This window comes from Gopherus flavomarginatus, chromosome 3 (genome assembly GCF_025201925.1).
Source record: "Gopherus flavomarginatus isolate rGopFla2 chromosome 3, rGopFla2.mat.asm, whole genome shotgun sequence".
In the NCBI taxonomy this organism is placed as follows: Eukaryota; Metazoa; Chordata; order Testudines; family Testudinidae; genus Gopherus; species Gopherus flavomarginatus.
Window position 1 is genome coordinate 28,733,926 of NC_066619.1, and position 16,735 is coordinate 28,750,660.

The 16,735-nt window shown below is 41.4% G+C and overlaps 1 protein-coding gene across 1 annotated transcript in view; it reads right to left on the reverse strand.

Moving 5' to 3' along the window:
* FYB1 (FYN binding protein 1) overlaps positions 1–15,932 on the reverse strand; it is a 136,836-nt gene extending 120,904 nt beyond the window's left edge. The window contains exon 1 of the mRNA XM_050946915.1: positions 15,848–15,932. Within this exon, the coding sequence (XP_050802872.1) occupies positions 15,848–15,850 (3 nt within the window). The 5' untranslated portion in view covers positions 15,851–15,932. The remainder of the gene's footprint in view (positions 1–15,847) is intronic.
* Between the last annotated feature and the right edge of the window lie 803 nt (positions 15,933–16,735).

Here is a 16,735-nt window from a genome sequence, read left to right on the forward strand (position 1 = left end):
TCTTAACCTTCCCTTTGTTAAACTAAATAAGTTGAGCTCTTAAATCTATTACAATGGGGGTATATTTTCTAGTCCTTTAACCATTCTAGTGGCTCTTCTCTGAACGTTCTCCAATTTATCAACATCCTTGTTGAACTGTGGGCACCAAAACTGGACACAATATTCCAGCAGCAGTCACACCAGGCCAAATACAGAGGTGAAATAACCTTTCTACTCCTACTCAAGATTCCTCTGCTTATGCATCCCAGGATTGCATTAGCTCTTTTGGCCAGTGGGAGCTCATGTTCAGTTGATTATCCACCACAACACCCATATCTCTTTCAGTCACTGCTTCACACAATAGGGTCCCTCATCCTTGAAGTATGACTTACATTCTTTGTTCCCAGAGGTATACATTTACAGTTAGCTCTATTAAAAGGCATATTATTTGCTTGCACCCAGTTTACCAAGTGATCTAGATCTCTTTGAATCAGTGACCTGTCCTCTTCATTATTCTCCACTCCCTCAATTTCCCTGTTATCTGCAAACTTTATCAGTGACGAGTTAATGTTTTCTTTCAGGTCATTGATAAACATACTAAATAGAGTAAGGCCAAGAACCAGTTCCTGTGGGACACCACTGGAAACAGATCCACTCAACATGGATTCCTCATTTACAATTACACTTTGAGACCTATCAGCTAGCCAGTTTTAAATCCATTTAATGTGTGCCATGTTAATTTGACATCAATCTAGTGTTCCACTCAAAATATCATGTGGAATCAAGTCGTACACCTTACGGAAGTCTAAATATATTATATTATATTAACATTATCAAGAACTTGTAAGCTCATCAAAAAAAATCAACGTAATTTGACATGAGCTCTATCAACCCACGTTGATTTTCGTTACTTACATTATCCACCTTTAATTCTTTGAGTCCTGTCTTTTGTGTCTGTGTGTGTGTACACACACACACACACACACACACATATATATAAATATATAAACACACACACATATATAAATAAATTATTTATATATATATTTATATATGTGTGTGTGTGTGTGTGTACACACACACAGACACAAAAGACAGGACTCAAAGAATTAAAGGTGGATAATGTAAGTAACGAAAATCAACGTGGGTTGATAGAGCTCATGTCAAATTACGTTGATTTTTTTTTATATATATATAAAAACTGACCTGGATGTTAGTCTTCTTGCACATTATAAATATGATCAAGTTATGATCACTTGTATTAAGCTGCAATTAACTTTTAGTTCTGTGATCAGTTCCTCTTTATCTGTTAGGACAAGGTCTAATATAGAATTTTTCCATGTTGGCTGCAACATGTTTTGAGCTAGGAAATTGTCACCTACAATGTTTAGAAATTCCAAGGATGTTTTTGTACTAGCAAGATGTGACCTCTGGCATATGTCACTCAAATTGAGATCCCCCATGATCTCACAATTTTTTCCCTATTCATTATAGACAGGTGCATAAAGTGATAGCCATCCTGTTCCTTAGCGTGATTTGGTGGTCTGTAGCAGATACCAGCTAATACCCTCATCTTGTGCTTTATCTTTTAGGATAATCCAAAAGCTTTTAAGATCATTTTATTTTGCATTATCTGTGACACAGAAACAGTTAGTGCCATTTTTGACAAAGTGCCACTCCTCCACCCCTTCTGTTCATTCAATCCCTTGTAAATTGACATTAACATTCCAGCTTTGTGAGTCATCCCATCAGATTTCAGTCATATCAACTAGGTTGAATTTATACTCATAAATAAGCAATTCCAGTTCCTCTTGTTTGTTATCCAGGCTCGTAGCATTGGTGTATAAAGGATTTTTTGAATTGCCCTCTTCATGTCCTTCGATTAATTTTATTGTCAGCATCCTTGCTCATAGACTTCAGGAGCCTATCCAGTCTTACAGTGACATCTCGTGTCTTGGCTTTGGAAAGGCAGCACACTGTCCCTGTTGTATGCCTGTCCCTTTTTAGAATGTTCCTTTGAGTCTTCTGAATATCAAATCTCCAACAAGGTGCATCTGGCTTCCTTGGACAGTTGGTTGGTCCAAGGTTTGTGGGTAAGCTTGATTTTCTTACAAGTTGGGCTGAGCTGCCATCCAGCAGGTTCAAGAGGATGGAAAGATGTACAGGACACATGTGGAACTTGAGAGGTATCTTCCATAGTTTCCATGCTGAGGACTGATATCAATTGGAAACCTCAAGATGTATGGAATTCTCTCTGGTGGCCATAATCTGCCTATCCTCATCAGTCTCAAAGTATAGAATGCTGTCGTGACCTCTTACCTCTGATGGTTATGAGCGGCCAGGCCTCCTCTCTGACTTCTCACAGATTCCTTTGTGGCCATCTCTATTCTTCCTTGAACCTGGAATACTGGTGTTTCCTAAATATGGCTGTTCTGGAACTCAGCTTCTCAGCAGCATCTCAGTTTGCCCCTCCAATTTTTCTCCAGCATAGCCACCAACTTGCACTTCACAGAAATCCCTTCTATCTGAGAATGTGGCACATCCATTGCAGGTCACCACCACGGTTCCATTGCTGAGCATCTTGATATCACATACAGTGCTGAACCTGGAAGGAAAGCCTCTCACACTCCCTCTCTCAACTCTGTCCAAAACTGTCCTGTTAGCTGCCTCTGTCTGTGGCTCTTGAGTTCACCTAGGAAGTGACTTTTTATACCAAGTTGTCTCTGCTTTCAAGCAGATTTATATAACACCTACATATGCTCTTACTGTTAAGTTGTTCCCACTTGGGAGTGCTATAGCCAGGGCTACTCAGATTTTTCAGAGGCCCAGGGCAAAATCTGAAATGGGACCATCCTTCTAAGTATGTTACCACTGACAGGAGGCTCTGGGATGGGGGTGGGGTGGTTTGGAGAGCAAACCACACAGCAGAACCTTGGCTCCTGTTCCATATGGCTGGGCCCTGGGCCTCGGGCCCCTTTCCCTGCTCTGGGCATTGTAACCTTAGGTTTGGCTTGGTTACCCTTCTGTCATGACGGAGGGATCAGTTTTGGTGAGTGGCATTGTGACCCTGTGCATCCTCACTCAACTTGGGGGCCCTCTCAGCTAGCAGCCTCAGACAAAGTCCTCCCTTCCTCAGGCAGCCCTGGTTATAACACTTGTATTCCAGGCATCCTATTGTACCTCAGTGCACCTCATTCAAAATCAATGAAGAGGCCAATGTAAGTTATATGTATAAGGGACTCTGGTGATGGTCTTTTAGGCATGAACTCTATTCCCCCACAGATCATTTCTTAAATTAACAAAAAAGACATCTATTTGTACATGCTTAGGTGATGCATGAACAGTGACCTAGGCAGATGGTGTGTAACACTTATGCTGGGCTGAGTCAGCAGCAACAAGGGCCAGGTTCGATATCTAGGGCTTCATCTTATCAATACAAAACAGCACAAGCTCGAGTCCCCACCCAGTATACTGTGAAAAGTTAATACCACTCCAGTTGCCTCTAAGAGGCAATACTTCCCCACTCACAAGCACTGAGTGTGTGTGTAACAAATGAGCGTTTTTATGAAAAGGGAGAGGGAACTCAGCATTAATTTGGGAAAATACCACCACCACCACCACAGCTGAAAAGCCTGTAACCATCAGTTAACACCCATCCTACAATAGTCTGGGCAGTGTCCTTTGCCTCAGTTTCTCACGTTTGTGGTGTGAGAGTACAACCTTTAGCATACCACTCCCCTTTCCTCTGCTGCACCCCACTCACCATTGTCCTTGGTCAGCAAAGACTCAGAGTTCAGAAGTGTATTCATAGGGGTTCACCCCAAAAAGGAGGAAGATGTTAAGCAATGTCTCCGCTGTTGCCACCATCTCTGTAACTGGCTCACTGCTGTTGTCTGCTACCACCTGCTGTTGTGCTCTGCCACTGCTGGCTGCTTGCTGCTGCTGCTGCATCATTGCTGTTGCTTGCCCGCTCAGTGCCACTTGCGTGATGCCATGTCCTAAGGTTCCATCACTTAGCCTGGCTCTTACTGGGAAGTGGGGTACTTGTCTGCTGCTGCCTCTTCATTGTCTTTCACCGCAATACTTGAGGTCTTCAGACCACAATTTGAAGACTTCAGTAACTCAGGCATAGGTTAGGGGTTTGTTATAGAAGTGGATGGGTAGGGTTCTGTGGCCTGCTTTGTGCAGGGGGTCGGAGTAGATGATCACAGTGGTCCCTTCTGACCCTAGAATCTATGAATCTATCTATGAATCTATGAATACTGCCCTGCCCGCCCCCGCCAACCAGGCCCAAGGCTTAGCCCCAAGGTCTACTCATCAGTGATTTCAGTTCTAGCAATCACTGACCAGAAACAAGGATGCTCACTTGAGTCCAATCAGCTCTGTCTTTAAACACTGGAGTCTAGGACTCTCTAGGCAGAGTCCACACCATCAGGTAGGAACCCTCTATCCTCTTTCCTTTTCCTGGGAATTTGGCAGCCCCAGATCCTGCTTACCAAGTGAGATTCTGTTTAGGATGACCCCCTCAGCAGGGCATGCTAAGTGTAGTTCTTCTGCCCTTTACTTATACATTAAGAATAACATTTCATTACCTCTGCATCCAAAGTGATTTGTAACCCAAAACCAGCCAAAATTGATCACTTTGGCAAAGCAGATCTGTCTGCTGAGCCCCTGGGGAGAGTAAATGTAAAGCACACATGGGCTGCTCCTGAAGTCTTTCCCCTCAGCTCATTACTAGATGCAAGCATCTGAATGAGTGCTCGCCTGCTTATATTTGGAATGGTATGATATATAGAGGTTGGCATTTTAATCTGTATGGACAAAAATATCTTGTGTCTTGTACTTAGAATACTAGAATATTGGGGTTGGAAGAGACCTCAGGAGGTCATCTTGTCCAATCTCATGTTCAAAGCAGGACCAACACTAACTAAATCATCCCAGTCAAGGCTTTGTCAAGCCAGATCTTAAAAACCTTTAAGGATGGAGATTCCTCCACCTCCCTAGGTAACCCATTCCAGTGCTTCATCACCCTCTTAGTGAAATAGTGTTTCCTAATATCCAACCTGGACCTCCCCTACTGCAACTTAAGATCATTGCTTCTTGTTCTGTCATCTGCCACCACTGAGAACAGCCGAGTTCCATCCTCTTTGGAACCCCCGTTCAGGAAGTTGAAAGCTGCTATCAAATCCCCATCTCTCTTCTCTTCTGCAAGCTAAATAACCCCAGTTCCCTCAGCCTCTCATCAGTCATGTGCCCTAGCCTCCTAATCATTTTCATTGCCCTCTGCTGGACTTTCTCCAATTTGTCCACATCCCTTCTGTAGTGGGGGGGACCAAAACTGGACGCAATACTCCAGGTGTGGCCTCACCAGTGCTGAATAGAGGGGAATAATCATTTGCCTCGATCTGCTGGCAGTGCTCCTACTAATACAGCCCCCTATGCCATTGGCCTTCTTGGCAACAAGGGCACACTGCTGACTCATATCCAGCTTCTGATCCAGTGTAATCCCCAGGTCTTTTTCTGCAGAACTGCTGCTTAGCCAGTCAGTCCCCAGCCTGTAGCAGAGCCTGGGATTCTTCCTTCCTAAGTGCAGGACTCTGCACTTGTCCTTGTTGACCCAAGGCCAGATTTCTTTTGGCCTAATCCTCCAATTTGTCTAGATCACTCTGAACTCTATCCCTACCCTCCAGCATATCCAGCTCTCCCCATAACTAAGTGCCATCTGCAAACTTGCTGAGGGTGCAATTACTTAGGAGGATGTTCCATCCACTGGAGAGATCAGTACTTACATGCACAAAGTTATTTGCATACTTCCTGGTTACAGAAGATGGTGTGTGTTATGGGGAGGTGAGATATGCAGAAAGGAATAAGGGATAGAATTACTAGTGTGAGTCCATGCATGTAATTGTAAAACTTTTTTGTAAAGTTTTAATTCTTTTAGCTGCTAATAGTAGGTGGAAAACAACAAGGAAGGAACAATCCGTGAAAACACACCTACCTTTCTTTCTGGGATCTGTTGAGGCTCTGCAGTATATTCTCACCTCCAAGGGCCAGTCACTCCACTATGTAAGGGGAAATTCTGTGTTGACAACTTAATCACCATCATGCACAGAGCAATACGGTTTATCCTGAAGCTGCTCTGGAATATGTGGATGTAGTCTGAGGGACCAACATTATCAGTACATTTTGAGTACTTGGGTCCAGGGCTATCCCTAGCCATTTTGGTGCCTTATGCAGCCCCCCTGCAGGGTGGGTGTGTGTGGCCTCAGGCCTCCCAAGGTTCCTGATGCCCTATGCAGCTGCATACTTTGCATATGGGTCGGGACAGCCCTGCTTGGGGAAACCTCTTTACTACCCACATGTAGACCTGGAACACACACAACTTCAGCTATCAAAATGGGATCCGTTTCCACACGAACCAGGGATTGTGCAATTGGGTTACATAGGACTGGCCTGTGCACGGACATATCCTGGCTTCCACGTAACTCATCAGTGACCAGGTGGCCTGACACACTCCAGCTCTTTCAGCTCTGATCCCAGGCCCCCCCCCCCCCCGAATTCCTGCAGCAGCTGCCCATCATTATACACCAACCTCATGTCAATCTCCTCCACTGGGATTTATTTCAAGGGCTCCCCAATTTAGGGTGACGTATCTGGCCACTGCCCCACCTTCCCCAAACACATAGGGCAGGTCTGAACACACAGAAACAACCTGCCACAAAATGAAAAACAATCCTACAGCCATCATTAGTAGCTTCCCAAGTGACTTGCATATGCAACCTAGGAGTTCACCTAATCTCTGATCTGACATGGAGCACTGTCCTCACATAGAATCAATAGGACTCCTTGTGGGCATAGGCATCTGCTCTAGCAGACTGCATTGCTGGACTTATTTTGGATGGCAACAATGAATTAAAACATTCAGTGATGGGTCCTACGCCCTTTGCACAGTAGCATAGAGATTGCAAATTGCTTTTCCCCCTCATCAGTGGGGCAGCTATTGTGATAGAGGCATTCATGCTGTAGGGAAAGACAACTAGAGAGTAGGAGAGGGTAGCTCTAATTTCCAGCCAGGGCTCTGTGGAAGACCTTCCAGCAATGAGAAATGTGCCAAATCAGCATATCTCCTGGCCTGCCCAGCCCTGCCCTGCCCTGCCCCGGGCCATCTCCTCTTGCTTTGCAGTTTGACAGCTGGTTCTGGGTGCCCAGCAGAGAAAGGTTGCATATAGCTTTTGCCTATGCACCACTTTCCCGCAACCCACTTCTCTCCTAGTTTCACACTGCCATGTGCCTGCAGCTGGGGTTGCAACTGCACATCATGAATCCAAATGTGAGCTTAATGCTTGTGTGTAAACCAAACCATAGTGCTGAAATGAGACTATAGACCAAACCTTCAGTTGATTTAAATTGGCACAACTCTATTGACTTCCATAGAGAGATGAGATTTTGCACCAATCTGAGGCCCTATACCTCAGAATGTCACTTTTGCCCTTTAGGGCAAAGAACAGAATGTGTTGTAGTGCACACACCCCTGCTCCCCGCAGTGACACAATGCCCAGTGAATGGTTGTGCTACCAGCTCAATGAAATGAAGAATTAGAAAAGAAAAGTGCTGACTGTGTATGAACAGTAACTGTATTTGTCATGATGTTTTATTCCCACAACCCTCTCCCATCTACTCTCTCTTCTTCTGCTTCCAGAGAAATGCATGGGGGAACAAATGGACATGGTGGTCAACAAACTAAGGCATAGGTGAACTGATGACTGAAATCAGTTCCTCGTTCAAAGACCCTTCACTAAAAACATCCTATCTGTTTTCCCTAAAACAAAGGGGACTAAGCTGAGAAGTGAGGCTATCAGGCCCCCATCCATAATAAAGGACTCTAGAGAGTAAACTTGGGTATCTTCAGTTGCATCCAGAGGAGATTTTGAAGCCAGTGCAGATGATGGAGCACATAAAGCATTTTCTGGGCACAGAACAGTTATGCTCACTTGTTGGGGAAACTTTTGGAATGGTGGGAGTCTATACAGGAGAGATGGGCTCAACCTAAACCAAAGTAGAACCAGACTGCTGGCACTAAACATTAAAAAGGTTGTAGAGCAGTTTTTAAACTAGGAGATGGGGGAAAGCCGACTGCTGCAGAGGAGCATGTGGCTCAGACACAGACTTCTCTTAGGGGAGAGTCTGATGATAAGAAATCTCCAGGTTATAGTCAGGAACAGAGGACGGAAGAGGAACGTCACATAAAAAAGAATCTGGCACATCAGAAAAGGGCAGACAAATAAACAGGGACAAGTTTTTAAAGTGCTTGTACACAAATGCTAGAAGTCTAAATAATAAGATGGGTGAACTAGAGTGCCTTGTGATAAAGGAGGATATTGATATAATAGGCATCACAGAAACCTGGTGGACTGAGAGTAATCAATGGGACACAATCATTTCGGGGTACAAAATATATCGGGAGGAGTGGCACTATATGTGAAAGAAAATGTAGATTCAAATGAAGTAAAAATCTTAAGAGAATCCACATGTTCCATAGAATCGCTATGGATAGAAATGTCATGCTCTAATAAAAATATAACATTAGGGGTCTATTATCGACCACCTGACCAGGACAATAATAGTGATGATGAAATGCTAAGGGAAATCAGAGAGGCTATCAAAATTAAGAACCCAATAATAGTGGGGGATTTCAATTATCCCCATATTGACTGGGAACATTTCACTTCAGTATGGAATGCAGAGGTAAAATTTCTCGATACTTTAAATGACTGCTTCATGGAGCAGCTGGTACGGGAACTCACAAGAGGAGAGCAACTCTATATTTAATATGGAGCACAGGAGCTGGTCCAAGAGGTAACTATAGCAGGACCGCTTGGAAATAGTGACCATAATACAATAGCATTCAACATCCCTGTAGGGGGAAGAACACCTCAACAGCCCAACACTGTGGCATTTAATTTCAAAAGAGGGAACTATACAAAAATGAGGGGGTTAGTTAAACGAAAGTTAAAAGGTACAGTGACTAAAGTGAAATCCCTGCAAGTTGCATAGGCCTTTTTAAAGACACCATAATAGAGGCCCAACTTCAATGTATACCCCAAATTAAGAAACACAGTAAAAGAACTAAAAAAGAGCCACCGTGGCTTAACAACCATGTAAAAGAAGCAGTGAGAGATAAAAAGACTTCCTTTAGAAAGTGGAGGTCAAATCCTAGTGAGGCAAATAGAAAGGAGCACAAACACTGCCAGCGTAAGTGCAAGAGTGTAATAAAAAAAGCCAAAGAGGAGTTTGAAGAACGGCTAGCCAAAAACTCCAAAGGTAGTAACAAAATGTTTTTTAAGTATATCAGAAGCAGGAAGCCTGCTAAACAACCGGTGGGGCCCCTTGATGATCTAAATACGAGTGCTTAAAGACGATAAAGTCATTGCGGAGAAACTAAATGGATTCTTTGCTTCAGTCTTCACGACTAAGGATGTTAGGGAGATTCCAAACCTGAGCTGGCTTTTGTAGGTGACGAATCTGAGGAACTGTCACAGATTGAAGTGTCACTAGAGGAGGTTTTGGAATTAATTGATAAACTCAACATTAACAAGTCACCGGGACCAGATGTCATTCACCCAAGAGTTCTGAAAGAACTCAAATGTAAAGTTGCGGAACTATTAACTAAGGTTTGTAACCTGTCCTTTAAATCGGCTTTGGTACCCAATGACTGGAAGTTAGCTAATGTAACGCCAATATTTAAAAAGGGCTCTAGAGGTGATCCCGGCAATTACAGACCGGTAAATCTAATATCAGTACTGGGCAAATTAGTCAAAACAATAGTTAAGAATAAAATTGTCAGACACATAGAAAAACATAAACTGTTGAGCAATAGTCAACATGGTTTCTGTAAAGGGAAATCGTGTCTTACTAATCTATTAGAGTTCTTTGAAGGGGTCAACAAACATGTGGACAAGGGGGATCCAGTGGACATAGTGTACTTAGATTTCCAGAAAGCCTTTGACAAGGTCCCTCACCAAAGGCTCTTACGTAAATTAAGCTGTCATGGGATAAAAGGGAAGGCTCTTTCATGGATTGAGAACTGGTTAAAAGACAGGGAACAAAGGGTAGGAATTAATGGTAAATTCTCAGAATGGAAAAGGGTAACTAGTGGTGTTCCCCAAGGGTCAGTCCTAGGACCAATCCTATTCAATTTATTCATAAATGATCTGGAGAAAGGGGTAAACAGTGAGGTGGCAAAGTCTTCAGATGATACTAAACTACTCAAGATAGTTAAGGCCAAAGCAGATTGTGAAGAACTTCAAAAAGATCTCACAAAACTAAGAGATTGGGCAACAAAATGGCAAATGAAATTTAATGTGGATAAATGTAAAGTAATGCACATTGGAAAAAATAACCCCAACTATACATACAATATGATGTATAATTTAGCTACAAGAAGTCAGGGAAAAGATCTTGGCGTCATCATGGATAGTTCTCTGAAGATGTCCACGCAGTGCGCAGAGGCGGCCAAAAAAGCAAACAGGATGTTAGGAATAATTAAAACTGGGATAGAGAATACGGCTGAAAATATATTATTGTCCTTATATAAATCCATGGTACGCCCACATCTTGAATACTGTGTACAGATGTGGTCTCCTCACCTCAAAAAAGATATTCTAGCACTAGAAAAGGTTCAGAAAAGGGCAACTAAAATGATTAGGGGTTTGGAGAGGGTCCCATACAAGGAAAGATTAAAGAGGCTAGGCCTCTTCAGCTTGGAAAAGAGGAAACTAAGGGGGGATATGATAGAGGTATATAAAATCATGAGTGATGTGGAGAAAGTGAATAAGGAAAAGTTATTTACTTATTCCCATAATACAAGAACTAGGGGTCACCAAATGAAATTAATAGGTAGCAAGTTTAAAACAAATAAAAGGAAGTTCTTCTTCACACAGTGCAGAGTCAACTTGTGGAACTCCTTACCTGAGGAGGTTGTGAAAGCTGGGACTATAACAATGTTTAAAAGGGAACTGGATAAATTCATGGTGGCTAAATCCATAAATGGCTATTAGCTATGAAGGGTAAAGAATGGTGTCCTTAGCCTCTGTTCATCAGAGGATGGAGTTGGATGGCAGGAGAGAGATCACTTGATCATTGCCTGTTAGCTTCACTTCCTCTGGGGCACCTGGCATTGGCTGCTGTTGGTAGTCAGATACTGGGCTAGATGGACCTTTGGTCTGACCCGGTACGGCTGTTCTTATGTTGGCAGGTGCAACTCAAAAGGATCACTAAATCGGTAGCCCTTCATGTGGGAAAATGATCCCCCCCAATGGAAAGTCTTTGAAATGCTGAGCATCAAAACAAATTATGTTTAGGAAAAAATATGTACATGCAACATGTGTTGTGCAAAACCTGTTATGCAGGGCATCTTATAGTTCATATCAATGGGGAACTAAAAAGTACATTTTTGGGGTAGCCTATTGGAATAAGTAGGCAACTATGTTTAAAACGGGTCAGTAATAGCCCATGTGTGGCTCATTTCTGACTGAATATATAGTTTGTGGATTTCAGCCAATACTGAGAATAATCCTCTATTATTTATGCTGATTCACAGTCACAAATATGTTTTGATTCAATATGTGACAGATTGCCAAGTCCTGTCTTGGTCTGACATCACAGAGCATAGTGGATACTGACAATAACAAAGAAACCACCATCTTCTTAGTATCTTTTACATCGCCTAGTTTCTCAGCAACATTAGCCCTAGTGGGCTAAAACAAATGAGTGTTTAACTCATGCAGTAAAATAATTACATCAACCAGCTTGCTTTCTCCCAAAATGGAGAAGAAAACTAAACTCGTTTGCTATGTAGACTCTTTGCATGCACCTTTGTTTTTGTAGTTTAAATGTCACTGAAGAAATAAACTTATTTGACACATCATCTCTTTTCAGTGTTTGCACTTCTAAAATCACAGTGGGGGAAGTTTTCTAAGCAACCAGATCAAGAAAGAATTTGCTGGAATTAAAAAATCTAAGCAGAATCATTCAAAAACTTGGGAGACAGCATGCTGGTGTGGAGGAGAAGCATTGAAGGCTCTGCAGGCTGAAACAATGGTGCATAAAATATCCCTATAGACACTCTTTCAGGCAGTCTTCACAGAGAGCTCAAGAAATGAACAGCCCCAGACTCTGAACTACTCTTCTACTATTAGAAATGTTCCTTCACCCTCAAAGTCATCCCCATGGGTCATGCTTTAGTCATACTGGCTGGGTGACACGGGGTAAGCTTGCACTGCGTTGGAGAAACAGATTACCTCATTATTCAACACTGTTTATCCTGTACCTTTCAGAAGCACTATGTGCACTTTTAAAAAGTGCTGTAGATAAGAGTGTTGCAAATGGATTTATTTCAGCAAGCTCACTTGCTTGATAGGGTTTGTCCCAAACTCTGCTAACACACACCTAGCATTGTTCTTTCCAACCCTACTTCAAATCTATTACCGTTCCTTCACTATTAATGTAGTTTACTATTTTTCAAAACATTTACTAAATTCATATTTTAATGCTGCTAATCTGAAGTTGGTCTCCGAAAATAAGATGGTGAGGGTTTTGTTCTACTTAGTTAAAAGATGGTTTGAAAAAAACAACCAACCAGTTTATGGCCCTAAGTATGTGCATAACTTTAAATATATGAATAGTCCTGTGCTTAAAGTTATGCATGTGCTGAAGTAACTTGCCGAACTGGTGTCTTAGATTGTAAAATCTTTGAGGCAGGGATTATCATTTGTTACATTTCTATATAGTGCCTAACGTGGGATTCTGACCTGGTTGGGAACTCTAGGCACTACCACAATATAAATATTTAATAATAATATTAATAAAACAATCCAAATAGCCCCCAAATTGAAATGCATTTAAAATCTGGATTTGGGATTACATTTTCATCTTGAATCCTGTTGTGTGAGAATAGTAAAGAATTACAGAAAGAAGTTGATTTCTTCTCAGACTGAAGAAGGGACTTTATTGGAATAATGAACAGTATAAATCCTAAAGCTATCCTCACTCTCCGCTTCACAGTAGAGCTTCTCTCTAGAGCCTTCCCTACCTACAGATTGAAAAACAATACAAACATCTTCCCCTTCTTTTTCTATACAGTCTTCAACAAGAATTAATAGTTAAACTCTAGAGCCAAATGAGTCACCAGTTTCATCATTCATCCTGATCTGGTCAACTTCTGGATAAGGGTTTATTTTATCAATTCACCTGGATTCTCAAGTCTCAAATGTTGTCCTGTTTCATGCAACTGGTTTAACACTCTTATCAATAGGATTATCCTACTTCAGGGAGGCTGGGAACTAAGGATTATTTCTAACCGCATTACGCAGCTGGGTTTGAAATCAGAGAATGCTACCTATTGCTTCTGAATACATTAATCAGTTTCAGCTATGTAGTAACTTGGGTTCAGTTATATCCATTGACAGCAACTAGCATTGCCCTGTATTTTTCTCATCCAGTGTTATCAGACTGGACCTTTGATTTAAGGTTGTGTAAGCTTCCAGCTGCATTATGGCAGTAAGGTGAAGAGCTGAAACTTGTCAGATATAGCATCCCTTAGGCTTGCACACTTTAGACGGGGTCACTTAGGAGAAAGCTCCTAGAAAACCATTTTGCATGCTTCCAGACCATGGCTGCTGGTGTGTGTTGAAACATCAGCAAATGCCAATATTGGGTCCTGGTCATTAGATAACTAAGTGGACTTCTGGATCTATCAATCTCACGCCTTAGTTCATTTCCACTTCCTGCAGCTCTGCAGAATATTGCTTATTTGCCTTTGAGAGATATCTGGGATGCTTGTGATGCTCAGCAGAAGAGGTGAAAACAGTATCTTTAAAATAGTATTATAAAATTGTCAGTTTAAGATAAATCTAGCATAAAAATGCACAGAGTTATTTTATAGTACTTTGAATTGTCAGTGAAATCTGGATTCAGACTCAGCAACTTGGAGAATTTTTGGGGTAATTTTAACGAAAAAAGCAGCCCTATTATTTGTTCTTTATTTTCAAACGATATTGGAGCACAGAACAATAGGTGCACTCCACACACTTGCATACATACTCCCTACACTGAAACAACCCCATTTGGGTGAGCAACCAGACATTTGAATTGTGCCAATAGAGTAGCTGTGTGCCAGCCACACACATTTAAATAAGATTTGCAAGTGCTAGGGGTACATGCAAATTTGGGGCCTTTATGGACTAGCTCTAGTGGTAAGGATGGAATTTCTGCATTAAATAGAAAATCAACATGTGTTATGACTGTGGAATGCTAGTCTTGTACAAATTTAGAGCCAATTTTTCCGCTGAGTTACCTCTGTGTAAAGCTAGTGTAAATTACCTTCAGTGAGTTTGAATTTAATTACACTGGTGTAACAGAGCAGAATTTTGCCTTTGGATATTAGATAGTAGCTATCATGAATACTAGTAATTAAAATCAAAGTAAATTAGTGATGAATGAGATGCCACTTTTACATATCCCAAATTTTACTCTAAGGCTTTGAAGCCATTCCTCAGACTTATGAAAGATTCATCATTAAAGAAGGGCTCAACCAAAAGCCCAGATCCATAAATTCCAAACTTTGTGTGTGGTGGTGCAGAATAAACCTGGATCTGGATCTGGATCTGGACATTTGCACATCATCTTTCTCTATATGATGACCTGACCAAATCCCCCTGAACTTTGGGGTGTTCAGACTCTGGAGCCAGATCAGAGTCTTTCAGATTGTGTGAATCTCTGTTTATAAGTTTCACACAATTGCACTGACATGGAAGTGTTCAAATGAAGAATCTCTCTTACAGAATCATTACCCTTAATGAAGGTTGCTTCGTTTGCATATATATACCATGATGAAAATATATAGACACTCACAGTACTTCTACATCACCCCCAGAGGAAAAGGCAGCCCATACTAAAAGCTACTCTCATTCAGACTTCATATTGTTCACCCCCTAGCCACCATCTCCTGCCTCCAATCATTGATCAGGATTTCCTAATAAAATATCTAAAAAATTTAAATTTTATAGTATTATACAGAAGACTTGTATTCTACTGAAGTTTTATTTTTAAGGAAACACATCTAAGATTATTAAAATGTGCAACTCTATTGTATAGTCACATAAAATGCTTTAAGTTTTTTAGCTACGATGTTCTTACATTTCAGATTAGGACACTGGAAAGGCTTTCTGGAGGTCTAATTAAAGTGCTTGACTCATGCCCATTTCCAATGTGTGGCTGTGCTACACACTCACATTGGCATCAGACTCCCTAAGATACACCACATTTTTTTCTCTGCTTATTCTGGAAGGAAACAATTGTTTTCTCTTTCTTAATTTCAAATGCTAGAATCATTAAAATACACCCTTTCATGTACAGATCACTTGGGCCATATCTACATTACAGCGGCACTGCAGGTGTACCACTATAATGCTATAATGTAGATGCTTCCTATCTCAACAGAAAGGGATTTTCCATCGATGTAGTTAATCCACTTCTCTGAAAAGCTGCAGCTAGGTTGATGAAAGTGTTCTTCCAGTGACCTAGCTGCATCTACACCTAACTACAGCACTTAGGGCACAATTTTTTTCACAGCTCTGGGTGACAATCAGGTTGCTTTAATTATTAAGTGTACACCAGGCCTTGGGAAGAGACAGTAAAGAAATTAAAAAGTTTCATCATTCGCTAAATAGCAGGAAGTTCAACTGCAGGGAACTGAAATGAAAATTGCTGGGAGCAGACAAACTTTTACAGTCATGTTCACCGTAGTTTTAGTCCTAGGTCATATGCATGTGTGTATGAAAAGTAAATGAATAGAAAATTCTGTACTTACCATAGCTTCAGCAACTCAGTGTCTGCAAGTCTGGTAAAGAGCATGTACTGCAATATTGTGAGGCAAAAATGTTTCTGTCCTTCAGAGTGCACTTCCTTTTTTGAAAGTCTATGTGGTCTGTCCAGCCTTCACAGGAAGCTATAACAGCAAAATCCTTGTTTTGCATATTATCAGAGGCCTAACAATGCTTACAGCTGTATGTATTTTCTTGGGATACAATGTAGGGCTGAGAAGGACAAGTGAAAGTGAATTAACATATGTTCATTATATTCAAAAGGATGATAAACAGGTTAATGACTAGATGAGAAAATAGTATGAACATTTTCCCACTAGTGTTTGGTTGAGTTCAAAATTGTATTTTGACTCCTTTCTTTTTAAAAGCCTTCCATGCTTGCTTTCCAGCAACATTCAAATGTTCAGGCTTTGCTAACATCCTCCTGAATCCATCACCTTCCTGCTCTAACACTGAGGGGTGTTTGGAATTTGAACCCAGAACCCTGCCTATAACGGGTGGAGCAATAACCCTCTGTTCAAACACCTCTGAACGTTTGGCTGTTCAAAATTCAACTCTAGATCGAAACAGAAAGGAATGATAGTTCAAACATGTTCCTGCTCTATCACAGGGGAAATGTAGTCAAGCTAGTTTCTCTATGCCTCATTTCCCTCTGTAAAAAAACGGGAATAATAGTACTTCCCTATCTTACAGTGTGTTGTGAGGACCACTACATTACAATATTGTGAGGTGTATAGGTACTTCTTCAATGGGAGCCTATAAGTAATTAAGATAGGTCCACACTACAAAAGTCTAATCTCTCTTTAATTAAAAAAGAAAACCTCTTTAAACTATTTGCTTAGATAGCAAAAATCAGAAGTAGGGGGAGTGATGGT